Below are 26,289 nucleotides of genomic sequence, written 5' to 3' on the forward strand. Positions count from 1 at the left end.
CTGCTGCTCTGGATGGTAACATTTGATAGAAGCAGTTCGTTTGTAGTGATACATTCCATTATTCTATCTGCTTCGTAGTTCATAAAACTCTGCTGTTGTTAACAGTAACACGAATTAAGGCCTATAAGTGCAGTAGCCTCTTTCAGGTTCTCCCAACTCAACGTGTATACTAGGATGCAAATATTGGTCCAAAGCATACGTTAGCTGTGTTGCCAAAGGGAGGTGGCTGAGGCTGTCTTGATCTTGATCAAGACCTCTGCTTGAACCCAAGCGAGTAAGGTCAAGGAGTCATCTGTTAAGGATGGATGGGTGGAATGATATCTTTTGAGACCTCAACCTCCTCCCGGTTGTTCGAGATGCCAACGATATCTTAGTCCAATTTCCATCTCACTCTTCGCCTTCTTCAACGACCCGAGCACGAATGATCTTGACCTCATCCACCGGTCTATCTTCTCCATTTGTCTTAACAAGTCCCATGCGCTGAATCACTCTCATTCCGCTCTTGACCCTGCCGAAGATTGTGTGCTTGCCATCCAGCCACGGGGTTGGGGCAAGGGTTACGAAGAATTGGCTGCCGTTGGTATTTGGTCCACTATTCGCCATGCTCAAAATGCCAGCACCGGTGTGTTTGAGGTCTGCACGAATCTCATCCTCGAACTTCTCGCCGTAAATAGAGCTTCCTCCTCTGCCAGTGCCGGTGGGATCACCAGTCTGGACCATGAAGTTGGGAATGATGCGGTGGAAGATGACATTGTTGTAGTAACCTCTTTGCGCGAGTGTCGCAAAGTTCTTACAAGTCTATAAGCAACGCAGGAGTTAGCCCAAACTAAATCTTCTATTTGCGATTGCAGCGGACGTAGTTTACTGACCTTTGGTGCATGCGAATTATAAAGCTCTACCGTGAACGAGCCCTATGTGAGGTTAGCGAAATGTAATATGCCCGTAGTTTAGGCAGCTCTAATTACCATGCTCGTATCAAAAGCTACGTCAGTCGCCATAGTTAAATTTGTAATTGAAGAATTGCTGTAGCTGCAAAGAAGGGGAGTGAAAGATACGCACAAGCTGCGGGCGGGGAAGTGAAGTCTCCGGCTTGGCATGAACGAGCTGCAGGGATCCATGTGCTGCAATCTGTTATGTCTCTATTCTTTCCTCAGTAAACACAACCTTCAGCCATGGATTAATAAACCTGACATTGGACCGTACACCCTACTAACCTGGATCAACGCTACGAGGGCTTCAAATCGCATTCTATCGCACACTTTGCGATTAGCTCCTCAAAAATCGATATGGCGGAGGTTAGCCCATTCGCCGAATTCTTGGGTCAGGCGATCTACCAGTTCACAGCCGTAAAGCCTCTTTTACCGACATACGGGCATCTGCTCGTTTCAGTTTTATTTCCTATCTACATTGCTTCTCACGCCTCACTCTCGCGACCGTCTTCCGCAGCCGAACCGCCCAAAAAATCCCAAGATGCAGACGGTGATGAATCGGACGACGAAGACGAAGATGAGGAAGAAGAGAACGACGATCGAAGGGTAGAAGGCCTTGCGCCCAGTGATGCTCTAATATTTCCTTTGACCGCTGGACTCACACTTGGAGGCTTATACCTCGTGATGAAATGGATGGGAGCTGATAAATTGAATAAGATATTGGGTTTCTATTTTTCTCAGATGGGCATCTTCTTTGCCACAGCTTTCGTGAAAGACAGCCTTGCGGTGCTCAGGTCCTTTGTATTTCCACGGAGATATAGCAAAGCTGGCAAAACATGGAAGGTCAAGCAGTCGGATCGTGTTTTCACGGTTGTACAAGAAGGCTCAACTACTTCAGAACCCTTGGAAGCACGGAACTCTCCCCTTCCAGGTGTCTTTGGCTCTATCCAATTACCAGGACCAGTTCTCAACCTTCTTTGGACTTGTCGTAACCTGTTATACCAACGGGTCAAACTTAGGGTCGTTCTGCGTCGCATTATCAAAACTGAATGCTCAGTTGGCCTTCTGGACCTCTTTAGCTTGGTCCTGGCCTTGCCTGCGATTGGCTATTTCACTTTCGTTACGAAGCCTTGGTGGTTAACTAATTTTCTGGGATTTAGCTTCTGCTATGGCACTCTGCAATTCATGTCGCCATCTACCTTTCTCACCGGATCGCTCATTCTGAGCTCGCTGTTCTTTTACGATATCTACTTCGTTTACTTCACCCCATTGATGGTAACTGTTGCAAAGGGTCTGGATGTTCCAATTAAGCTCGTCTTCCCTCGTCCGGCAGGACCCGACGCCCCCCCAGACGCCGTCTCTTTGGCTATGATAGGATTGGGTGACATCATTGTCCCGGGTATGATGATTGGATTGGCGCTGCGTTTTGATCTTTATCTCTATTACAAGAGAAAGGGACTACAGAAAGCTCAAGCAGAAGGCAAGGCACAAGAGATTGTTAAGCCCGTGTACCAATCTGCAACCGGTGGATGGGGAGAGCGCTTCTGGGTATCACCAACCGCTCCCTCTCAACCAGCCCTTGAACCCCCTTATCACGATGCTCGGGCCTTTCCGAAGACATACTTTAAAGCCAGCATGGTAGGCTACATTGTTGGGACACTGGTAACGCTCATTATTATGCAATGCTTCGACCACCCCCAACCTGCTCTTCTCTACCTGGTACCCGGAGTCTTGATTTCCTTGTGGGGAACTGCTCTCGTCAAAGGCGACCTCGAAGAGATGCGGGAATATTCTGACGCCGAAGAGGAAGAAGACGATGCCGAAGAAAAGCAGGAGAAGAAGCCGGATGAAACTCCTGCTGCGAACGCCAGTTTCTTCCGCCGCATCTTGTCAGGAGAAATCAGCAAACCAAAAAAATCAGAAGCGTCTTCTGAAAAGCCTGATAAGGAGAAAAGCTCAACCGAGGCTAAGGGAGACCGCCCTGAAGATCCAAAGAGATTCTCGAAAGGAGCTAATAATAAGAATATGGAATTGTTCACGATCTCGCTGTACATTCCTCATAAGGGAAGGACTGATGAGGCTGATCAGCCGAAAAGCTCGACCGAGGATGTGAAATCTACTGTTGATGACGAGAATTGGTCTTTTGTTGGCAACACAGAGCGAGAGGATGAACCTCCTGCGAAACGACGCAGAAGGAGTCCTAGGAAAGCCGGCGCAACTTCTTCGCCTGCTAAATGAGTACTAACCGAAAATAAATGTATTTTTACTGTCTCAGTGAAAACACAACTAGGCCTACCAAGCTTGGCGGTGCCTTATTTACTTGCCTGCCTAGAGCGGCAGCTGTAATTATGAAGAAAGGCATAAACGAAGACGAATATTTTCAATGGTATCATTAACCGTAACCCACACTATTTGTTCCAATCACACGGTAGTCCTAGCATTGTTCAAGAATTTGTTTTATATCTTCCCATCTTTGCGCGGATATGTCTACTAGGGCCTTCAGCTCTTTGGCGTCCACAGCCCATCCGCCATTCTTTTCCAGTTTCACCACAACAGTCTTTCCCTTTCCACCCTGCTCTTTGTCAACTACGACACAAACTCTCTCCTGGCTCAGCCCTTCCTCGTAACCGTCGGGATCGGCCAGGATCCACCTCCGTTGGTTACCCTTTCTAGAGCTGTCATCAAGCGCCCTCTCCTCTTCAGCATCTGGGATGACCTCAGCTCTCCACCCAGAAGCCGCATCAGCCTCAAAAACACCGAAGGAGCTCGAGACAGGCAATCCCTGCAAAGAGAGCTTGCGCGCTTCCGATACAGCGTCTGAGCACACCACCATTCCATTATCAACATCCCACCACGCCCGGGGCAACCTGGTATCCCGGAGGGCAGCAAGGACAGCCGCCCACGCAGCATCGAAAGGATTACCCGCCAGCGAAACAATCATAACATCAATATAAAGCACCCAGAAAGCCTTGATTTCCCTGTTTTTCTCAGCGCCAGCATCTCCTTGGGGCGCATCTACATCCATCTGTTCACTTTCATTATGACGTTCTAGTTCCTCGGGCCCCAGATTCGGCGGCTGATACCAGATTCGGAGGTCCTCCGCACGAACTAGTCGTGTGCTGTGCAACAATGAGAGAATTTGGTGGGACAACGACTGTGCCAATGCCGAGGGAGGTGCGCCCGGGATAAAACCTGGCGCGCATCCGGTGCTCAGTGAGAGGTTAGGCACTAAAAGGTTGAAGTCTTGAATGTGCGATTCATCGGCGTCTTCTTTGTTATTGCCGTCGGACTTTTCGCTCGGCTTGGCCGTAGGATCCGTTAGCTTGCGGCGCTTGTTTGCTGGAGTGGATGATGATGCTGGTGGTGGTCGGGATACGCTCCACGATGCAATGTCTTCTGTGTGCAGGATTTCTGCACGAACACCGCATACGGCAGTGGTATCGCCGAGTCTCACTACGGCGCTGCCATTCGTATGAGTCAAGGAGCCCGTATTGGCAGAAGTAACACGGAACTGTGAAGGGGCACGGCCATTGGCTCGGATAGATGGTTGATTGCTCGAGGCGGGAGGTGATAAGTGGGCAAGAAGGTAAGCGTGAGGTTGAAGCCGCGCGAACTGTGAGGGGGGCAGAGAAAGAGACGGAGGAGTCGGTTGCGCAGCTGTAGCTGCGGCTGGAGCCATTTTCAAATGAAAATAATCCACAGGTGGATTTGACCAGCTGGTGGGAAGGACTGTAGAATGCGGGGAATAGTTGGATTTTCCGATCTGGTCGTTCTTGTTGGTCGTTAGAAAGAAGCTGCAACTTATTTTTCGGCGGCAGAATATTTCGATATTGTAGGCGGTGAAAATTACGCAAGCCAATGATCCTGCGGAGTATTCAGCTACCAACAAGACTCGCATCCACGCTACTACTAGTAGCATACTAGCATAGCCTACTACTTCCTTCAGTTGGATATATACGCTCTCTGCGCAGCCTGTGAGGGGTAGCTCTTCCAGCCAATGGACATTTACATTGGTCTATTGCCAAAGATAAACCCTCCTCACAAATCAAACTGTATGACCAAAAGCGGTAGAGCCGGTGTTGCTACTACTATGGAGGAAGACCGGTTCAAATAGTGCGTTCATACTGGAATGCACAACGCAGTCAACATATCTGCCTTACAGGCATCGCAACATGGAAAGCTAAATTAGGAACCAGATGAAATAGCTTCCACGGCTTTTTCAGACCCAAGATACAAAAGAAGCACCCCCGCACTTCCCAAGGACATGAAGGCTATACTCGTGTTGAGAGACGACTTGGCGTTAGATTCGCTTGTATATAGCCAGCCCAGTTAAACGCTTCAGGCATGTATATATGGGATCGTCGCTTGATCTATATATAAATACGAGATGCCGTCGATCGTGTTAGTTTCCGAACCGGAGTCCTAAATCTGGTCCGAGCGAAGAGGGCAGAAGTCAAACTGAGAAAAACACGCTGTCATGTATGCTGCACTCTGATATGCCTTGCGGCGATACTCGGTTTGGGGGCTTTAATTGGTGAATGACAGTTCGTAATGTCACTCCGCTCGTGATTACACCATTGTCACGAGCCAAGCAAGGACAATAAGGTTCATAGTCTCAAGTAGACATTTTTCACTATCGTGTCTTGCGTTGATCAGAATGTTTTTGTGTCTATTCTTGGATGTATAACACCAACACAAGTGGTGCATCTTGCATATTATTTCCAGATCTGGCTCTTCCGCCAGAGCTGAGTAGTCTCCGTCCGCATATCTCGGATAGTCCTATGGTTTATTCATCAATGAGTGCAGAACTGTGCTGCACGCCTGAAGATAATGACCTATTCTGGGTATCTGGATCTCGTATTCAGTGGATAGCGGCATTTCCTTGGCTCGTTGAAATGCTTTGGTCAATCTCGCCTGAGATTATTACTCAACAGACGTGCAGATTGCGATATACCCAACATCCCGAGTGTTTTCACTGAAGGAAGCAAGTTCAACCTTGGTATTTCCTTGCATTGTCCGGGAACATGTCACTATAGTTGAGCTCCGCTGCGAACCTTCTATACCTGCATTCTAGGGCTGGTGTCAAAACTATGAGCACAATTATGCACGAAGAAAACTGAAGGCTTCACGATGCTCTTGGAAGGAAATATGAGCGCACGTTCTGCAACAGGTATATCCAGCGAAGGATCTCCATCATCGTCACAGCATCCTCCACTTGGACAATTTTATAATCACCATCAAAATCGCGGCTCAGTGTCTAGGCACAGTGGAAACAGTTCGCCGAGGGATGACTATGATACAGGGATGGCCAGGTCCAAGATAATATGGCCCGACGAGACTGATCACTGCTGGAGCGATGCGGTAACAGCCGATGTGGTTCTTTCTTTACTCCGTAAGGAGCCGGTCCAATCTCCGTCGAGCAATACTTCTAGAAGTGGCGGAAGCACCCCAGATCAAGTCCATCTGAATTGCACTGTGTGCTTTAGGTATCTCAAGATTGATTCATACCCAGAATCACCGATCGCAGCTGGCTGCGACCACTCAGCTGTGCCGGCGACGCACATATGCAAAAACTGTCTTCGACGGAGTTTGGAAATACAGCTCTTTTCCTCGACTTTGGGCCCTCTGACATGCCCACTCTGCCACGAGCAACTGTCAGACACTGAAGTCCAGCGGTGGGCTAGCAAAGAGACATTTGAAGCCTATAATCACTTGCGAACTCGGCAAATGTTAGAAGAGGACGCCGAGTTCGTCACTTGTGTCAGACAAGATTGCGGATATGGGCAGTTACATGCGGGTGGCTTAGAAGATCCAATTGTCGTTTGCGGCTCGTGTGGGACTCGGACTTGCTTCATACATCGGCACAGTGTCTGGCACGAGGGTTTGACATGCTCGGAGTATGAAGAGTACATTCACCATAGGAGTGGCGACCTTGAGGCACGTAATGAGTTTCAGACAAGCTATCAAATGCCTTCTGAAATCTATGCGCTGAGGCATGGCCCCGAGGACTGGTCCATTCAAGTAGCCATGAGTAGGCGAACAATTGCTGAGACAGCAAGGCCTTGCCCTGGTTGTAATGTGGCCACAGAGAGATCGGGAGGGTGCAAGCATATGACATGTACGTGTATCGCTCATGGAATCCAACAATCCCGATAACAGAATTACTGACATTTCTTCTGGCAGGTGTCTTATGCCAGCAAGAATGGTGTTGGGACTGCGGTATTCGTTGGCAACGGGGACACCTCGACATTGAATGTATTCAGCCTTTGCGATAAATGCGACGCATCTTGTCAACATCAAAATATGTACTCTAGGGAATTATATACCCGGTTCCACCATTTTTGTGCATTTATTTGTCTGCGATAAATAAATTAACAATTAACAATTGTCTAGGAAGGTCAGTTTAATTGACCATGGTTGGCGGAAGCGACTACAAGCCCTAATTCCGCGTTTTCTGTACATAAACGACTTGGAAGCAGTAGGAAACTGCCTTTGAGCCAGATAGATGTCGACGAAGTTACCGGCGAAGTTGAGCAAAGCGTGACGCTCTCATCGAGTGACAGCGCCTGCTTTACCGCCGGCGTTAAGGGCTCCCATCCAATCAGCAGTGCTGATGAGTCGTTGTAAGTGATGAGATGTAAAGTTCTTGCATTAGCGTAAAAACACACTGCAGAATTGCACACTTTTCGGGAGCTATCATTGGTCGGGAATTGTGATGGACTTTATGCTAAGAGCTAGGGCAACCATGTCAGTTGTTCAGTTTACCTCTATCCAACGTGCTTAGTGGTCGGAATCAGCTCAACGATCGGCTGCAACATTCATGGCATTATCCCCGCATGCTGATGCAGGATCCAATAACTGACGAACGAATGCAGTGAACCCGGGAAAAAATCGGTTGCCGGCAACATGTTGGTAAGGTTTACTAGTCATGATCGGAGTTCCTTCCTGATCTCCTCTCCCTCTCTGTCCTCTATCTAGACCATCCCCTCCCACGTCGATCATCTCCAGTTTACTGCACAGCTTACACTCACGGCCGGTAACTGTATGTCACGGTAAACCCAAGCTAACAGATGCGGCGTTGAATGCTTTCCAGTGCTCTGTCATAGTTGATACATCAACTCAGAGAGGAAGAGGGGAGGTGAGCCGGAAGGATATAGAACGGCGAATCGGACTTTGACCTCTTACAACTCTCTGGATCACGCCAGGTGCTGCCTCGACATTTTCGCAGAAGCGACTGCCAGCGATATTACAGAAGGGCAAAGCACCATGTTGCCAGGATGGCATTCCATAGCTTCCCTTGTGAAGCGGATTGATATCCCCATTGTTGCGTCCACCACGCCAGCAGAAATTGCTGAGATGCAACAAGATGCCTGGCCTGAAGCAGGGAAATATGGACTAGGCTGGGTTTATTTCTCTGTGATTCTACTCGCCATCTCAACGATTATACGGTTCTATCACCTTTGGGGTGACCAAATTAGGATCGCATTACACAAAGAGGATATGGCTGGAACGTCGCCATATGTTACTTCTCCCCAGGAAGAATATGAGTTGCCAAGTGCTGCCACTGACAGCTCCACTACGCACTTCTTCCCAGCTCGTGGCCCCCTACCCAGTACCAATACCACGAAACAGCAGTCGTCGATCTCCACCATTGCGCCACTAAACAACACTATTGCTTTCGTACGATGGATTTTCTACAGGCCTATTCCAGTGCTACGTATAGGCAAGCTACGGATCGGTTTTCCCTCGCTGGGAGCATCCTCGATCATCTTGGCGGCCCTGATATTCGTCACACTCTATTCATTTGTCCCACAACCGCTCTACTACTCCTCAATCTCAATTGGATCTCCTCCATTGGCGATCCGTGCAGGCATGATTGCGGTGGCTATGATTCCATGGATCATTGCACTCAGTACCCGCGCCAACTTCGTCAGCATCTTAACGGGCATTAGTCACGAGAGGCTGAATGTTCTTCATCGTTGGGCTGGCTACCTCTGTCTATTCCTAAGCTTGATTCATATGGTTCCGTTTTATGTTACACCTATCTGGGAAAGCACGAACTTTATGTACTACCAGCAATACTTTCCCCGAAACATCTATATCTACGGCACCGGCTGGGCAGCGCTGGTGCCTCTCATAGTCTTATGCTTGCATTCGCTGCCAATTCTCCGAGCTTGGATGTATGAGCTTTTCAAGCTTGTGCACCTCCCCCTTTCAATCATCTTTCTCGCCATGATATTTTGGCACAGCAAAAACTTCCTGGCATCATGGGACTATCTTTGGGCTACGGTGGCAATCTGGATGCTTTCCTACGCAGTTAGATTGTTTTATGTTAATTGGAGCAATCCCCTACGATTGTCCTTCTTAATCGGCGAAGAATGCGCAGTGACTATACTTCCACAGAACGCTATCAAAGTCACGGTCGCGACTCAGATGAAATGGAAACCAGGCCAATTTGTCTATCTCCGTATGCCAGGCATCTCACTATTTGAACGTCACCCCTTCACGATCTCATCACTGTGTAGTGGTGATTTCCCCTCTGAGTATGGCGAGAATTATCGTGACTTGGCTCTTGTCTTCCGTCCATTTGGAGGCTTTACTCGTAATGTTTTTCTAAAGACTTTTGAGTATGGTCCTTACAAGACCTGGACAGCGTTTTTGGAGGGCCCCTACGGAGGGATGAAAAGAGATATGGCCGCATTTGATGATGTGGTCTTCTTCGCCGGTGGAAGTGGCATAACTGCAACTGCCAGTCACCTCTTGAATCTGATTAAGAAGATGCGGGACCGAAAAGCAGTAACCAGGTCGGTGCGGGTCGTTTGGGCATTCAGGAGCCCCGAAACAATCGACTGGTTCAGGGAGGAATTGAGAATATGCAGGGATTTCGCGCCTCCCAACACAGTTCACTGTCATTTCTTCCTCACTGGACTAGAGCCACACGGCCAGGACCAACTGGCTCAAAACCAGTTCTACCAGGAGATGCTCAGAGATAAAATGTACAACACATTAGAGGGGATGGATAAGCGCAACTCGGCATACATTCGTGAAGAAGCAGCCGGCGACCCGGAGATTGAAAAGGAGCTTCGACGGGAGAACGAAGATGCCATTACTGCGCTTCCCCTGGCACACACCCTCCCGCACATCAATACCAGCAGGCACTATACCAGCCCAATGGATAATAATTATCAACATGCACCGTATCCTGCACCTCACGTGAGCCCAGCAGATACTCCTTTTAACTTCGGCTTTCCTCCCTCGTCAACAGTGTTTCCTAAACTGACCACCCGGGTCGGCACCGTTCCGCTGCAGAGGAATGGCTGGCGCATTGATTACGCCCGCCCCAATATCCCGCAGGTACTCAAAGACTACTCTCGGACATTCGGTCGTCGTACCTGTGTCTTTGTCTGTGGACCTCCTAGCATGAGAGTTGAAGTTTCGAAGGCTGTTGCTCAGCTTCAGCAGGTGGTCATGACTGACTCATCTAAAGACGAGATATTTCTGCATGCTGAGAACTACAATGTCTGATTCCTGGGTTGTATTTGCGTTATATTTATGCCTGAGTTGTTGCGTGATTGTAGACCCCCTTTCTCCATTGTCAATGCCCTAATGATTGTTTGTGGTCTGGGAGCAACTCCCAACCTGTACAGTTCTATACCCTTGAACATAAATGCATATGAATGTCATTGAATATAAAGCACATCTGAATATACGTGTTCTGTATCTAATCACAACTCTATGTTTCTTGATAATCAATTCTAAGAACGATACACATGCAATGTATACAATTCTAAGCAGACAAGCAAACTGAACGAAAGATCTGTACATCTCTTAGAGAGAGCAGTTGAAGGGTATCCTAAATAGGTGAGCAGAGAGAATAACAGGCAGACAAGCGAACTTCGTTCAACACCGCAAATCGAAAAGTAGATAGTAAGATCACGCTCGCTGAGGCTCATCGTCGGCTTTCCGTTTCCTGTTCACACCATCATCAACCTCAAGGATCTTTGAGTCTGTGAATGTTTGTACGCCGTGATCCTCATTGTCTTCTCCGTCTTCGGCTTCGACCTTCTCCCAGTCGTCATCTTCTTCCGGGCTCTTCCTGTTATCTTCTCCTGACTGGTTTGACGTAGAGTGGACATCAGCTTCCGCAGCCTTGTCACTAGCATCGTCATTCCATTGCAGAACGAGCTTGACAATTCTTGCTCCAGAAGGCTTCAACCGCCGATAGTAATTCTCAACAACGCCCTCCTCCACCTGGAAGCCGCGCGCGATGTACCATTTCAGACCCTCTTCATTGGCTTCATGCACATGTGCCGTGACACAGCGCACATTATAGTGTTTTACTAGTTCCGAGACCTGGTAAGTAGACCGCGAGCCAGAAGAAAAAGACGAAGGGGCAGAAGAGAAGAGCAATGAATTAAGAAGCGACGCCGCAATACCGCAGCCCCGATACGGGGAAAGCAGATGCAGGGTCTGGATGTAGAGATTTGTCGGCTCCTGCGAATGGGGGTTCGACTGGGTTTGGATAAGTTCTGCGGTGGTAGGAGGGAGCCGTTCTAGACGACACCTGATCCCTCCGATTACTTTGTCTGTCCCCGTGCTTGTTCCTAGCGGGGACGCGGATGTGGGAGCGTATGATGTGGAGGCTGGCGCCGCGGCTCCCGGATGATCATGGTAGATGGCCACGCGTGACACCGATGCGATCACGGGGTCTGTGATGGTCGCTGTGTAGAAAGAATTTGGGTAGCGTATTGGGAGTAGCAAGCCCGTGATCCGGATGAGAGAGGGTATGTGAGCGGTGCTCACGGATTCGATGGTAACATGAGGGTGCGGGGTTTTGTAACTGGGTGCGATGGGATGGGGGTATGCGGGGGGATGAAAAGACGAGTCTTTGCCTGGTGGTGGTTTGACCCTGTCTGCGATACTGGTAGAGGTCGCAGACTGAGGAAGAACCAGCGATGGAGGGTATATAGGAGGTTTGGGGTGTCTGTTGTTGGAGGAAGAAGAGGATGGAGGGGAGAGTGGTGGAGAAGTCGGCGCTTTCGACTGATGCGCCTTTGCGAAGAACTGGTATGCCATGGTAAATGAGGAACTGTGCAGATAAGCGCTATGCTGTAAAATGTTCAGTCCTTTCCGCGCGTTGAACACTTCTGTGAATCATTAAAAAAGACTACCTGGCGTGGCAGTTAAAGAGGGGAAAGTCGTACGGTCCGCTTGATGGACGAAAACAGCGAAGAAGAAACGCGGAGATGAGATAAGATAAGATGGGCCGGTCGGAGAAGGCAAGTGAAAGGCCAGCGCAGAAGCCTCTTGTCCTCTCCACTACACACCAAGGATACCTTGGAGTAGACTGCGGAGTTCTGTCGCATGCTATCGATATTTTGAACCTTCTATATCGTTCCTCTCTTATTATATATATACCAGCTGTCTAATGTGAAGCAGGTAAGTGGGTCTTCCTTGTGAGCTGTGTTGGTCATTCACTGACTCTCCCTACCGTGGAGTGTTACCCGCCCCAGGCCGAGAAACCTATATACTATCGACTGGTAAATGGATCCCATTAGCCGACTCCTCTCTGTGTTACTATTCTGTTCGCTATAATTCGATTGATTCTGTTGTGACGCTCCTCGTATACTCCGTACAATCCGGGCCAAGAAGGATTGTCTTGCGACCTCAACTTTCTTTTGCCTCTGCGCGATCGCCTTGCCACGAGCGGATATTCGTCGTGATATAATACTCAACAGTACATGGAGCTGTTTTACTAAGTCCAAGAAATACCGGAACCGCTACGCGACCTTCTTGAACAATTGTTTTGCGAGCTAGGTTTAGTTCGCAGAGTGAGGTGCGTTTCACAAAGCCAGCGATATACGTCTATTGCTCCAGTTCTATCATTGGAAGTAAATACTGGTGTCGCGTTTGAGCCATATAATATGTTTCCCATTGTGATTCTTCAACGAAAGAGTGCTTTAGAAGTTCCTTTCTTTGGCGCTCGGTCCTCTAAACGCAGACCATCAAACCTCCGTGCTTCACTCAATCATTCCACATATTGATACATCATATCCCTACATTGTTTTGATTGCGGTCTGGTTTCTGACTTCCCATGTTTGCAACATAGATATCCTAAAAATGGGCGAATCAAACGGAACAGAACAGCAGGAAAGTTCCTTTCCTTCGGGAACTATTGCGAAGCTGGTATGTCCCTTATATTCGACTTGTACCATCTTCTAGCTGGCTACAGTGATACGCCAGATAGCTATAAGGCCATGGCACTGACAGTGCTACCTAGACATGTGACATTCTCAACAACACGTTCTATAACATTATCCACGACATAGTGTCAAAAGTCCACCGGGATGAAAAGGTCGCTCGAATGCGTTCTGCTGTCACAATCGCCAGGCAGAAAGCTGAAGAGGAAGCTGGCAGGCGCCGAGAAGAAGCAGGTGCCAAACCCACTGCGTTAAAGCCGGGCGAAGATTTTGAAGAGCTCAAGGACATCCGTGTTGAGACAGATGGGGCCATTTTTGAAGATGGGAAGGTTTATCTCAAGGGAAACCCACTTAATACCACGAAAGAAATAATCTGTCCCGACTGCCGATTGCCTCGTCTACTTTATCCTGTGACTGGGGTCGGAGCCCGGCCCCCTCCGGATCCATATCGAGAATATTGTCAAAAGCAACCGATGATCAGCAAACCAGGGCATGACGTTCATGGGAATCCGTTCGCTACAGACAAACTAAACCCCAAGAAGAAGAAACAGACAAACACTTCAAATACACCAGCGTCAAGCCCGCCTACAACGCCGGACAGCTCCTTTAAGCAAGCGGCTCCAGAGAAAGTATCGTTTCCGACGGTCAAGTGCCCGAATTGCCCAAGGTACTTTGTTGTAACGCGAGTGGCGCAACACTTGGACCGATGTCTCGGTCTATCAGGCCGACAAGTCAACCGAAACAAAACGCCCATGGAAAACGGTACCAGCACTCCTAGTTCTGCGCCACCCAAACGTCCATTAGACGATGACACTCCGCCAACGATAACGAAGAAAAAGAAACTCGGTGCTCCCAAAAAGCTGTCAGGGAAAAAGCCGCCACCGGCTCCCAGTAGCAAACTCAAGAATGGTGTGACGCCTGACATGGCGGCTGCCGCGGACGCTGCAGCCGCTGGTGATGGCGATATAAAGAGCGAACCGAATGGCGACGCATAGTTTCTTTTTCTTCTTTCCTTAATTATAGCTTCTGCAGTACTTCTGTGTTGCTTCTTGCGGGCAATCCAGGTGTGTCTGCACTGGAGACGAGGCTTTGGACATAGTCTCCATTAACGATCTGACGTAAATACTCGGCATCAAAGGCGTCAACAGGACTTACTCTTATTAGTCGAAAAGTCTGGGACTCCTCGACACTATATTACTTCTCTTCAGTTCTTTCATTTATTATGGCTTTGCTGCTACAGCCCCGTTGTTTTGCTTTCGTCCGCTTTTATTTCAGGGATAGATGATCATGCCGGTGTATATGTACAATAGGTTAAGGTTGATAGTCAGTACGAGGGGTTGGCATTATCTCAATGGACATGGCTATCTTTACTGGGTCTAGTTTTCTTAGAAACATACATAATAGAAACAATCACAACTATCGCGTCCTAGATGAATTAGAAACCTGATCTGGTTCAGAGCATATAACTTGCCTGATATTTCAGGCGACTATCTCTATCAACTATGACTCCATAGCTCCTCCACTCCCCACTAGCTACATCGAAGTCCCCCAAAGAGGGCCGTATCCACCATTCTCCCCTTTCCCACATATACCTTACGAATCCGTCATCCTCTAATTTCTCCTGCTAAATATGGCTGACCCCAGCCTCATCTCCTGGGGCGTTTCCCGCATCTCACAAATCCTCCCACTAGACGAAGAATCACTCACGCAGATCATCACCTACGCCGCCAGTCTACCGAAAGAAGAGGGTGCCGATCATCTCAAAAACCTCCTAGGTGACTCCCCCGCTGCCTTCGAGTTCATATCCGCTTTCAGTTCTGGACGAGACCCCGCACCTCAGCGACCAGCAGTCCCCGATGCATCCTCATCTACACCGACAGCAACAAGCTCCAAGAATCCAGCAGCGCGGCAAAAGAAAGGCAAGAAGTCGAAACCACCGCTACACAGCGCCGGGCCCCCACGCCGGCCCGAGAACTTCGGAGATGTGACGGGCGGATACAAGAAGGCAGATCTAGAGGAGGATTACATGGCGCCGGCGCCTAGAGCCAAACAAGATACCAATGCTTCACGATCGTCGCATTTATCGGTCGAAGACTCATCTGCTGCTTCGTCGCGCGCTCACTCACCTGCCCCGAAACAAAGCTCGAGCAAACCGCCACCCTCTGCATCGGGGCCTATGCTCTCAGACTTGTTACCGAACGTTAAGTCCAAAGCCGCGAAGTCCTCTACACGACACAGTAACAATACCACTACGAGCCAGTCTAAGAATTCCCTTACGACGACCAACATCTCCGATTTAACTGCCGCAATCGCCGCACTAGAAGTATCCACGAACCCAACTCTGAGCAACGAATCCCGAAAATGCTCCTGCTTCGCTTCGATCCACCCACTTTTCGCTCCCGCCCCGAACTGTCTCAACTGCGGCAAGATCATCTGCTCCCTGGAGGGCCTCCAGCCGTGTTCGTTCTGCGGGACACCCCTGCTATCGAACGAGGAAGTGCAGAGCATGATCCGAGAACTACGGGCAGAACGAGGCCAGGAAAAGATGCGCGCGCATAACGAGAGTGTGCATCGCGAGGGCGGACCGGGGCAGGGCCCCTCGCCTTCGGCTTCTTCCAGCAAATTGAACGCGGCCATGGCTCACCGGGACAAATTGCTTCAATTCCAGGCGCAGAATGCCAAGCGGACGCGCGTTGTCGATGAGGCGGCGGACTTTGAGACTCCGAATGTTGCGTCGACGCTGTGGATGAGTCCTGCGCAGCGGGCTCTCGCCTTGAAGAAGCAGCAGCAGATATTGCGCGAGATGGAAGAAAAGGCTCGTCCGGAATGGGAGAAGAAGAGGACCATCATGAGTTTAGATATTAAGGGCGGGAAAGTCACTCGCGTATACCAGTCTGCTGGAGCTAGCCCTGCTGATCCGGGATCCCCTGCGGAAGAAGAACCCGAGCCCGAGCCTGAGGCTAGTGAGCCGGCAGATGACTATACGAAGCCACGCCGCGGTGAAGCCTTCAGTCGGAATCCACTTCTGGCGGCCGGGGGATTGATGCGTCCTGTCTGGAAAGGACCAGATGGTAAACCGGTTGAGGCGAGACCACAAAGTGAACGAACACAGACATGGCGACGAGTCCAGGATGATAAAGACGACAATGAGCAATGGATTCTCGACGGCGGCTTACATGGATACTCTTAGGTTGGGACGTGAGTTTTGATGGTTGCTCAGAGATGCTCGTACGTTACACAGACACAGTCAGCTTACAGCTATCGGTTCTATCTACGCATCATATTTCGGGGACCATCTGAATGGTCAGAGAATACACACCACGGAATTGCGCGCGAGACCTCACAGTTCCCCTCCCCCAGTGAATTGGGAATTCGGGTTCACAGCTGACCCAGTACCCACTATTTACCATCTATCGGTGAAGACAAGGAGTCAGTGATCTGTGGGACCAAAAGACACTCGGATAGAAGCGGTCCTCAAGAAGATCATTGCTCCGGTTTCAGTCTGACACCAGACTAACAATTAGATAGCAGATATAGCATCCTAGGTACATCCAGATAAGCCCAAACAAATACTAAAAAATCACATGTCCATGCATACAAGCTACACTCATACCCAACTACCAGTATACCAAACCAACAACGCGTAGAAGATAAAAACAAAAACAACTATCTACCAGCAACCAACTCTATCACAGTAAACTTCCACCCACGTTCACCCCTCAACTAAAAATAAACCCAACGAACACCACGGTAAAGAAAACCGAAACCAGAACGCAACCGCCACTTTCTTACAAAAGCTGACATACGTATGACACCCTCACCCATCCCTTGCACCCAAGCAAAAGAAGGTCCGTTTCTAACCGAGCCCAGAGAGAGGTATATATACGGGGACAGAGTGGATGGAAATGGTATCCTACCATAGCCTTAAAAGAGAGACAAATTATTTGCTCTACCAGTGAACCTGGTCCTATTACCAAGCTCCATATTGCTTGCTTCTTGCCAGGAACGTTTGCGGGGGAACCGCTGTTCGGTTGGACTCGGCTTGTGTCGGCTACCGTTTCCGGATACGGAAGGTCTACGTTAGTTCCATAGTACCAACGGGGGGAAGTAGGGTTGCAATATGCTCGTCCAGGAGGTTTGGAAGACGTTATCCATTGAGGGGGTTGTGGTGGGGGTGTCTGCTTTGCTGGGTTTGTTGGTACGTTCTACCTCTATCCTTCCTCATCTCTTTTTGTCCCTCTCTTGTTGTTCATTGGTGGTGTATGGTATGTGCAATGTACGTCGTCGCAGTGCTTACTGTTGCGGTTACATAGTCTTTTGCATATGTCATCTACAACCGCTTCTTGCATCCTCTTCGGAAATTTAACGGTCCGTTCCTTGCGTCGATAACCCCCTGGGTGCAGCTGTATCATGGCTTGAAGGGGGACCGGCATTTGTGGCTGCATAATCTGCATCAACAGTATGGATCGCATGTGCGTGTTGCGCCGAACTTTGTCTCCATCAATTCCGCGCAGGGTCTGCATGATATCTATGGACATGGGAAGAAGCTGAAGAAGGCCAATTTCTACAATGGGTTCACTGCGATTAAGGGCGTGTATAACACGCACAATGTCATCGATAAGACCGTCCATGGTCGGAAGAGACGGGTGCTGAGCCAGGCTTTCTCCGATCAGGCTCTCAAGAGCATGGAAGATGTCATGTTGCTGCATGTTCGACAGCTTTGCACGGCTCTGGCAGAGCAGCAGACGGAGGGTAACAAGGCTGAGGCTCAGAAGACTACCGTCCAGAATATGGGCGATTGGTTCAGTTACCTCACGTACGATGTCATGGGTGAACTGTGCTTCGGGAAGAGTTTCGATATGTTGGTGTCCAGCGGCCGCAGGAAGATGATCCAGCTTGTTGATCGTGCGGCCAACCGTCACTATGTGGTGAGTATAGCGATTCCAGATTTCCCTGGCCTCTTTTACTGACAAATATCAACCAGTGCGGTCTCTGGATGCCCCTTGATACCTGGCACTTGGACCAAATCGTCATTCACCGACTAACCAACGACCGATGGAACTTCATCATGAACTCGCGCGTAGAGGCCAACAAGCGAGCCCAGGAGCGCACGCAGGCAGGCCACGACTCCAAGAAAGACTTCTTCTACTATCTGCTCAACGCCAAAGACCCCGAGACGGGCAAGGGTCTCACGACGCCTGAGCTCTGGGGCGAAGCCAACGTCCTCATGATCGCAGGCAGCGACACCACCTCCACCACGCTCGCAGCGACCATCTTCTACCTCGTCCGCAACCCGCGCGCCATGAAGCTCCTGAAAAAGGAAGTCCGTGAGGCCTTCACCTCCGTCGAGGAGATCGTCACCGGCGGCAAGTTGAATGAGCTTGTTTACCTGAAGGCCTGCATTGATGAAGCACTGCGCTTGGCACCTGCCGTTCCGGGGGCCATTCCGCGCGAAGTGATGGAGGGCGGCGCCGTCGTGGATGGGGCCTTTTTACCCGCCGGCACGGACTGTGGGACCCCGACTTACTCCATCCACCGCCAGCCCCAGTACTACCGCGAACCTGAGGCGTATTTGCCCGAGAGATGGATTGAAGGGGCAACGTGCGTAACCGCCGATGATAAGTGGGAGAGCACCAAGGATGCTGTTGAGACTGCACGGAGAGCATTCTGCCCGTTCAGCATCGGGCCCCGCGGATGCATTGGCAAGGGCATGGCATTCATGGAAATGCGACTGACCATCGCGCGGTTGATGTTCCTATTTGACATGGAGTTAGCCGATCGACAGGGAGAGGATGAAAAAGGCCATCTGGCTCTGGTGGATCATTTCACCAGCGCCAAGCAGGGGCCGAATGTGATAGTCCGCCGGAGGGATATAACCGTCTAGGCAAATTATATGGCCTTTCTAACGAAGTCGATTTATGTATAGCGCATTGGCAAATTCATTCAATTAATAACACAAACGCACCAGATCGAAACCCCCTCTATTAGCAAAGACCCAAGTAAACCAATCCTAATTCCAATCAAACCAAACAGAAAAGCAAAGAAAAGAAAACAAACCCCCCAAAACGCCAAGCACACGCGAACAAAACAAGTCACACATCATTTCCCACCTCCAGAACTTGAACAGGACACGTGCCCAACACGTGCAACAAATCCAAAAGGGTAAATAAATCAGTAAATGAAGCAAAACCCTTGAAACAAAAAACAGAGCAAGCAAAAGACCAAATATCCAATATCCAATATCCAATATCACCTAATAATATTCATATACAAATCTCGCCTACCCCTTCTTAACAACCCGCAGAAAAATACATAATGCTCACCACCTCCTGAACATCATCATCATCCAAAAGAAAAATACAATACAATGCCCCCATCCCCCTTGACAGTGACCCTGATCCAATCAACGATCCTCAACGCCATCTCCAATATCCTGGCCCAATTAATAGACCGGCACAAAGAAAACGTACGTAGAATTTCTTTTTACTTTTCACTACTATTTCCTTTATTTCCCGTGATCCGTGTAGAGGTGGTGAATACACCTATACAAACTAACCAAAATCTACCTACTTTCCCTTCTTACTACCTTACCCCAATGATAAGTATACAACAACTTCCAAGCTTACTAACAGAACCCACGGGGGAAAAAAGAAACCATTCGCCTTAAACACAATCGCACTCATCCAATTCATCACCTACGGCGCCATTATCGTGCCGCCCAATTTCTCCTGGCAGAGATACATCGAAGCCAGGTTCCCGGGTTTTCCCAGCTGGAAGAGAAATAACGACAACCATGTGCCCGAGCCCAATGGTCTCCTGCCAACGAAGGAGAAGCCGTTTAGGCCAAAGCAGCAGAGATCTGGGATGTGGAACTTTGCTGTGAAGTTCCTTCTGGATCAGACTATTGCTGGGGTGTGTAATATTCTCTTGTTTATTGTGTTGATCAATCTGTTGAAGGGATCAAATTTGGGGAGGGTTTGGGAGTTGGTTTGTGAGGTATGCTATCTCCTTTCTTTCTTTTCTGCTTTTTGGTAATCTCTCTTTTCTACTCTTTTGGGGGTCTATCGTTGCGGTGCTGACAAGGGTAGGATTTTGGTCCCATCATGCTGGCTCGTCTGAAGTTTCGGCCTATCGTGTCGGCGCTTATGTATACTGTTGTCCCTGTCGACCGACGGGTGGTGTTTGGGAGCGCCTGCGGAGTTATCTGGGGGATTTATTTAAGTCTTTATGCGGTTGTTTGAACCGTCCGGTACCGGTTTTAGATTTTTCATCGTTAGCACTAGGGTAACTGATAGATTCTATTCACTGTTCCATGCAAGGAAGAATCCGTATATACATAGCCTAACAAAGCAAGAAACGTCCACTTCCCTGAACACTAAACGTGGAACTTTTCCAACCACCATGATAAAGAGGCAGCAAGCCATATTAAATAGAACTTGTAGACTGCATTATGATAAACATGAAGCGAAACATAACCCCATCCGCCGAGCAAGGCCTAGAAATAGTGCATTCTAGGCAGCCATCGCCTCAATCTTCTTGCCTTTCACGGACAGCCACTGTATAGGAAGTGCCGCGAAGAAGCCAATTGCCCCTATGGCCACTGCAGCATAGAATGTCTGGGTGATAGCATCGTTGTAGGACTCGAGAACTGTAGGTAATATGTCCTTCGACACAGCCTGCCGCAGCATCGTAGCACCGGCACCAACCACCTTAGCAATATCAACTTCGGGGGCTCTGGCAAGAATGTTCTTGCGCAGTTGGTTTTGAAACACATTCTGTGCGACAGAGACAAAAAGCGCGCCCCCTAGTGTCTGGGTGAACATGACGATAGCCGTTGCAGTGGGGACATCAGCAATTGGAAGAGCAGCTTGGACAACAATCATGGGTTGCTGCAGACCCAAGCCCACGCCAACTCCGAATAGAACCTGGTACCCAATCCATGCAGCATCACCTGAATCGACTTTTAACGTGCTCAGAAGCCCACCACCGATTGACATGAGAATCGGTGTGGCGATCATGAACGGTGTATAGTATCCAACCATAGTGACACAAGCACCAGCAGCAATGGAGGCAACAATCATAGGAAGGAGCAACGGAAGGTTCATTATGCCTGACCTGGTTGCTGTGACACCTTTTATCGCTTGGAACCAAATCGGAAGCTATTAAAAGCACAAATTAGCGTATGTCTCTGTGGTCGTAGAAGGTGCCAGCTTACATAGTAGATATAGATGAAAAATGCTCCACCAACGCAGAAGCTGTAAGCTGCAGCGCCCCATACATTCCGATTCTTGACCAGTCGCGGAGGTACCGTAGCCTTGTCCTGCTGCCACCACTGTATACCACAGAAGGCAATGAGAAGGACCCCGAATACAACGAAAAGAGCTATGATCCGAGCATTGTTCCAGGCATACATAGTGCCTCCCCATTGTAGAGCGAGCAATACACAGATAATTGATGGCATGAACAGGGCAGTTCCAGGGAAGTCTAGTTGCCCCATTTGGTTTTTGAAGCCGGAATTGTCCTTGACAGACTTGGGTGCTCTGAAAAAGAAAATGATGAAGAAAGCAGTCACTCCGCCAAAAGGCAAATTGATGTAAAAACACCATCTCCAACTGAGGCGGTCCGTAAACGCACCGCCCATCAAGGGTCCGGCCACACTCGCGATTCCATACATTGATCCCATCATCGCGGCGAAGATTGGTCGTCGGTTCAGTGGCACTGTCTGTGCAATGATAATGAGGGCCCCCGAAAATAGTCCTGCTGCCCCGAGACCGGCTATGGCTCGGCCAACGATCAGTGTTAATGAGTTCGGCGCGATCCCGCAGATCAGAGATCCCAGTTCGAAAACAAAAAGGGCAGTTAAGTAGACCCATTTTGTAGAGTAGAACGTATACAGCTTGCCGAACGTCAGGCACAATGCACACGTTGTCAGGAGGTATGCGCTGCCATACCAGCCCACATCTTCAAGGGACTTGAACTGATCTGTGATCTTCGGGATTGCCGTGGAAATGATGGTGTTGTCCTAAGCAAATCAAGCTCATTAGGAGGCCATCCAACGGTCATGCGTAACAGTTATTGCCAGCAAGTAGTGAATGGTCTTACCAGTGCCAGACAGAAGATGGCAAGGGCCAGTGCGATAGTAATTAGGCCAAGTTTCCAAGAGCTTGGATATTCTTCCTCCTCTTCTTGCGTTGCTTCATCGCCTGGGCTAGTGTTCGCCACATGTATACTGTTTTCATTCTTTGCTTCTGAGACCAGCGCAGGCGACTCTTCCTGTGAGCCGGCGAGCGTACTCCCTTTTTCCATGGATGGTCGGCCCTCCACTGATCTGCTGTCGGATACAAAACTGGCCTGTGGCGGTGAGCGAAGAGTGTCTTGCAGTTTATTGTCGTGCATTGTATCTATTGACCTAGAGAATCTAGATAGAGATGAAATGGGAATAAGAGGTATGAAAGACAGAAAAACAAAGTGACGTAAAGGGAAGGAACGGTTGAGGTCGTCAATCTAACGAAGGGAAAGTATAGAAAAGTAGTTAAGAGGCAAGAACTGGGGAGGATTAACTTTACCTGCTAGGGTTGGCGATATAAGACCGATCACTGATTCATTGATGACACCGTGACGAAGCAAAGGGTGACGAGGTCCTGCCCTGTACCCAATCGGTGAAGTGTAAATGAACCTCCGCGGCAGCGTCACTTCGAAAAAAGACTGGCTTTCCATCTCAGGACGTTTTGTACTACATCAAAGAAACATGCCCGCGTGAACGGGATCTTCTGCTCCCGAAGACCGAAGAAATGTCATCCTGTCCATGCTCTTTTCCCCAAAATAATCATGGGGTGTCATATCAGACATCCGATCCATTCTTTCCACGGAATCTAGGTAATCCGTGGTCCGTAATGAAGAATAATGAACTGTGAAGTCCTAAAAAAATAACAAAGAAAGTGTCACGGCCTAGACTACGGACGGACCAGCCTTGACCCTGCCGCTGAGCATTAAAATACAATGAATGACCGGCCTTTGTCAACTAGACTGACTGTCTTTGCAGATAAATCACTTGCATCTGAGCTGCAGATTGACCTAGCCTGAGCAATAAAATGAAGGAAAAGGTTTCCTTGGCCATTTGCAAGGAGACCAACTAATGAGTGGATCTATCAACCTTATGTGCTCATATAGGAAACTCTAATGTCAGGTACCGTGACGAGCGGGTAATTTGATGGAGCCCCAGCTTTGTATGGATCATTAGGCTATTGCCACAGAATGGATAATCTTGGTTGATCGGCGAATTAAAAGTATTGTAAACACCCCGGGGGTTTGGTCAAGGTTCTCATACATAGAGACTGCGATTTTATTAATAAGGACGCTGTTGAAAGGACTTCATGAGTAGGAAAATTTTTTTATTGCAACATATCTTCCGTGTTCCATGATAATGCTAATTAACGCCTTAAAAAATGAATATTGTTACACCCTCCTTCCCAGCCACTCTCACTAACTCCAGGTCATTTCACAGTAAGCCGTCCCTGCAAATTCGAGCACATGGCCTTCGCCGCGTGGAAAGCGGCTAGGGAAGATGAAGATAAAGTAGTCTTCACCGGCAGTCCGAGGTCACCCATTCAAAACGAACCATAAAACAAGGGGGAATAAAGTTGAGATCATCGCAAAGTGTTAGTCATACGACCACTACTGGGCCTTCATTCTGGCTTCTTCCTTGCTAGCCACCAGTGCAATCAAAGCCGCACCAACACCACTGCCATCCTTTGAGATACCAATGCGCACCTTCTTGTCGCCGGCAACGCCTACCTCGGGCACCTCACGCAAGGCGTCACGCATGTATCCCTCAAAGTTAGGGTAGAACTCGACCAAGCTTCCGTCGACACCAACGTCCACTAGATCGTCGGTCTCGAGTTTCTTGGTGGCGATGAGGATGGCAGCAATAGGCACGGCGCTCAGACGAGCAGCGCGCTTGCCAATGGCATGCACGATCGTCTTAACAGCCTTGCAGTCCGTGGTGCTAGCCCGTTCGATCTTCAAGTGGTCCTTTAATGCCGTCTTGGTAGGCTCCATGCTCTCGCTGTTGTCAGCTTCAACCAAGCTCAGGAGGCTAGTGTCAAGGCCCCACTGACGGAAGAGCGTAGAGTTTTCTGGAACAATAACATCCGACGAGGCACTGGGCTTGAACAGACCCAGGGATTCGTTGCGGTGCAGATCAACCAGGACACGGCGCAGAATCTCACCGAGGAACATTCCGGAGACTCGCTTTTCGAACATCTGGATGCCAGGGTTGTTACTTTCCTCATCCAGCTGCTGGTCGTAGACGGTGTTGGGCAAGACACTCAGGTGGTTATCAAAGCTACCCCACTCAGCATTGATAATCATTTCACCCGTTGTCTTATCGTAGTCGGAATGTTCGATAGTAGCCATCTTGGTGATCTTGTCGAGCTTCTCGACGTAGGCACCGTTGGTACCCGTGCCGAAGATGGCACCGAGGAAAGTTCCCGTTTCACCAGGGGAGGTGTATGAACGGGCCATCAGGGTTCCAACTGTGTCATTGACAAGAGCGGCCACGCGCACGGGGAGCTCCAGAGCATCAAGCGCATTTTGCAATAGCGCGCAGACATCATGGCCGACGGCATCGGGAATGTTGAAGCCCTTCGTCCAGCGAATGAGGGTACCCTTGTTAATGCCGACCTGGCGCACGGGGAAACTGAAAGTAAAGCCCAAATCAAACAAATCCTCTTCGCTATTTCCTTCACGTCGGCGTTTGAGGTGAGCTTCGAAGTGTTCGTTGTGGTGGATACGCAGGAAAGCTTCGATCTGGCGAGCCAAGAAAGTGAAGAGATCCTTGGAGGTGCCGGAAGCCATCAATTCACGAGGGATCATGATTTTAGACTGGGTGAGAGAAAAGGTGTTATCACCGTGTAGATCTACTGAACACACACGAAAGTTGGTACCGCCAAGATCTACGGCTAGGTACAGTCCCTGTCACAACAAGGTCAGACATGCAATTGCGATGTAATAAACAGGATCGATAATATACCTTCTCTGTCCCATTTGGTACCGAGGTAACGAACGTTGGGATTTGGCTCAGAGTTGTGCCCTCCTTACTCAGTCCTTCATCAATCTCTCGGATGTACTCTTTCACCCCGCGTTGGACCCCCTCGGCGGGGAAGTCGAACTGGCGGGCAATCCGCGCAGCTTCGTCCAACAAGGCGGATGACATTGTGGGAAGCGGGAGGAAACGGAAGTAGGATAGTGGGGGGGTTAGAGTGTTTAGAGAGAGAGTTGACAAAAGAATAAGTTGAAGGATAGAAGGGAGTGAGGAGAAAGAGGGAACAACACGAGGTAGGTATGGAGGGGTAGAGAATTTGGCGGGGGGAAGGGAAGGGGGAAAAAAAATTATTTCTTGGAATTATATAGGTTGCATGGTATCCAAGCGATAATATTGAGGGCGCATACGTAGGGAAGTGTCGAAGAGGGGTCGATGAGGTCAGTCAGTGGGCCAGATTTGGACCTAAAGATGTTGAGCCAATGGGGTCTCCGGGTTCGCCGGCGCTTCTCTTCACTGAGACCCTAGAATTATTGGATATTTTCCCGAATGTTTCGGGCCCCAATAGATCTGTCTTAGCAGTGCATGGCGTGGATGCAAATGGAAGCCTTGATGGTAGCGAACCCGTTCCATGACGCTATGAAACTGTGTGGGGTGTTTTACCGGTGAGAGACAATGGTTAGGACGGCGTGTAGACACGGGGAAGACACGGAGAAGACACGGAAGGAAAGGAATGATCTTTATTGGTGGTGCAGTCCGTGAGCAGAACACTACCGGCGAAATGTAGTATAGTACAAGAATGGCCTTATCACTTCCGAAGTGAACATTCTCCGTATGGAGTAGTCTGGGGTGACATTTAGAGGCTGACATGCATGGTGGTTAGGTGACAGAAAGTGGGGAAGAAAGAGCCTGGCAAAGTTACGCCGATTCCTTATCCCATGAGCGTCGAGTAACTACACAGTACTCCCTTCTCCAGTACATAGGTCTAGGGTACTCCGTACACAACTTACTGAAAACCAAATACTCTGTGTTAAAACGCTGTGTATACACTGCCCTGTAATCACTTACCAGAAATACATATCTCAGTCACTGGTGGCAATGATAATCATGCTACACATAA

General features: G+C 49.2%; 11 protein-coding genes across 11 annotated transcripts; 6 read left to right on the forward strand and 5 right to left on the reverse strand.

The window, feature by feature from the left end:
- Positions 1-387: 387 nt before the first annotated feature.
- On the reverse strand, positions 388-998 carry cyp1 (putative peptidyl prolyl cis-trans isomerase (CypC); the record flags this gene model as incomplete). Its single annotated transcript, XM_001823806.3, has 3 exons — positions 388-798; positions 870-911; positions 966-998. The coding sequence occupies 3 exons, from the start codon at positions 996-998 to the stop codon at positions 388-390; spliced, it is 486 nt and encodes a 161-aa protein (XP_001823858.1).
- A 288-nt stretch (positions 999-1,286) lies between these two features.
- AO090120000100 (aspartic endopeptidase) lies at positions 1,287-3,167 on the forward strand (the record flags this gene model as incomplete). Its single annotated transcript, XM_001823807.3, has 1 exon — positions 1,287-3,167. One exon carries the CDS (start codon positions 1,287-1,289, stop codon positions 3,165-3,167), a length of 1,881 nt encoding a protein of 626 aa, XP_001823859.1.
- A 196-nt stretch (positions 3,168-3,363) lies between these two features.
- On the reverse strand, positions 3,364-4,608 carry AO090120000101 (3' exoribonuclease family protein; the record flags this gene model as incomplete). The annotated part of the gene is made up of 1 exon (XM_001823808.3): positions 3,364-4,608. One exon carries the CDS (start codon positions 4,606-4,608, stop codon positions 3,364-3,366), a length of 1,245 nt encoding a protein of 414 aa, XP_001823860.3.
- A 3,587-nt stretch (positions 4,609-8,195) lies between these two features.
- AO090120000102 (putative metalloreductase transmembrane component) lies at positions 8,196-10,454 on the forward strand (the record flags this gene model as incomplete). The annotated part of the gene is made up of 1 exon (XM_001823809.1): positions 8,196-10,454. The coding sequence occupies one exon, from the start codon at positions 8,196-8,198 to the stop codon at positions 10,452-10,454; it is 2,259 nt and encodes a 752-aa protein (XP_001823861.1).
- Positions 10,455-10,862: 408 nt separating this feature from the next.
- On the reverse strand, positions 10,863-12,005 carry AO090120000103 (uncharacterized protein; the record flags this gene model as incomplete). The annotated part of the gene is made up of 1 exon (XM_023237605.1): positions 10,863-12,005. One exon carries the CDS (start codon positions 12,003-12,005, stop codon positions 10,863-10,865), a length of 1,143 nt encoding a protein of 380 aa, XP_023092420.1.
- A 1,044-nt stretch (positions 12,006-13,049) lies between these two features.
- Positions 13,050-14,124, forward strand: AO090120000104 (SGF11 family protein; the record flags this gene model as incomplete). The annotated part of the gene is made up of 2 exons (XM_001823811.3): positions 13,050-13,115; positions 13,210-14,124. The coding sequence occupies 2 exons, from the start codon at positions 13,050-13,052 to the stop codon at positions 14,122-14,124; spliced, it is 981 nt and encodes a 326-aa protein (XP_001823863.3).
- A 635-nt stretch (positions 14,125-14,759) lies between these two features.
- Positions 14,760-16,319, forward strand: AO090120000105 (uncharacterized protein; the record flags this gene model as incomplete). Its single annotated transcript, XM_001823812.1, has 1 exon — positions 14,760-16,319. The coding sequence occupies one exon, from the start codon at positions 14,760-14,762 to the stop codon at positions 16,317-16,319; it is 1,560 nt and encodes a 519-aa protein (XP_001823864.1).
- Positions 16,320-17,249: 930 nt separating this feature from the next.
- On the forward strand, positions 17,250-19,013 carry AO090120000106 (cytochrome P450; the record flags this gene model as incomplete). The annotated part of the gene is made up of 3 exons (XM_001823813.3): positions 17,250-17,327; positions 17,443-18,057; positions 18,114-19,013. The coding sequence occupies 3 exons, from the start codon at positions 17,250-17,252 to the stop codon at positions 19,011-19,013; spliced, it is 1,593 nt and encodes a 530-aa protein (XP_001823865.1).
- Positions 19,014-19,496: 483 nt separating this feature from the next.
- AO090120000107 (uncharacterized protein) lies at positions 19,497-20,370 on the forward strand (the record flags this gene model as incomplete). The annotated part of the gene is made up of 3 exons (XM_023237606.1): positions 19,497-19,595; positions 19,751-20,125; positions 20,218-20,370. 3 exons carry the CDS (start codon positions 19,497-19,499, stop codon positions 20,368-20,370), a joined length of 627 nt encoding a protein of 208 aa, XP_023092421.1.
- A 270-nt stretch (positions 20,371-20,640) lies between these two features.
- Positions 20,641-22,090, reverse strand: AO090120000108 (uncharacterized protein; the record flags this gene model as incomplete). The annotated part of the gene is made up of 3 exons (XM_023237607.1): positions 20,641-21,288; positions 21,345-21,847; positions 22,081-22,090. The coding sequence occupies 3 exons, from the start codon at positions 22,088-22,090 to the stop codon at positions 20,641-20,643; spliced, it is 1,161 nt and encodes a 386-aa protein (XP_023092422.1).
- A 1,713-nt stretch (positions 22,091-23,803) lies between these two features.
- Positions 23,804-25,343, reverse strand: glkA (glucokinase glkA; the record flags this gene model as incomplete). Its single annotated transcript, XM_001823816.3, has 2 exons — positions 23,804-25,102; positions 25,161-25,343. The coding sequence occupies 2 exons, from the start codon at positions 25,341-25,343 to the stop codon at positions 23,804-23,806; spliced, it is 1,482 nt and encodes a 493-aa protein (XP_001823868.1).
- Between the last annotated feature and the right edge of the window lie 946 nt (positions 25,344-26,289).

Source organism: Aspergillus oryzae, chromosome 5, assembly GCF_000184455.2.
Source record: "Aspergillus oryzae RIB40 DNA, chromosome 5".
NCBI lineage: Eukaryota > Fungi > Ascomycota > Eurotiomycetes > Eurotiales > Aspergillaceae > Aspergillus > Aspergillus oryzae.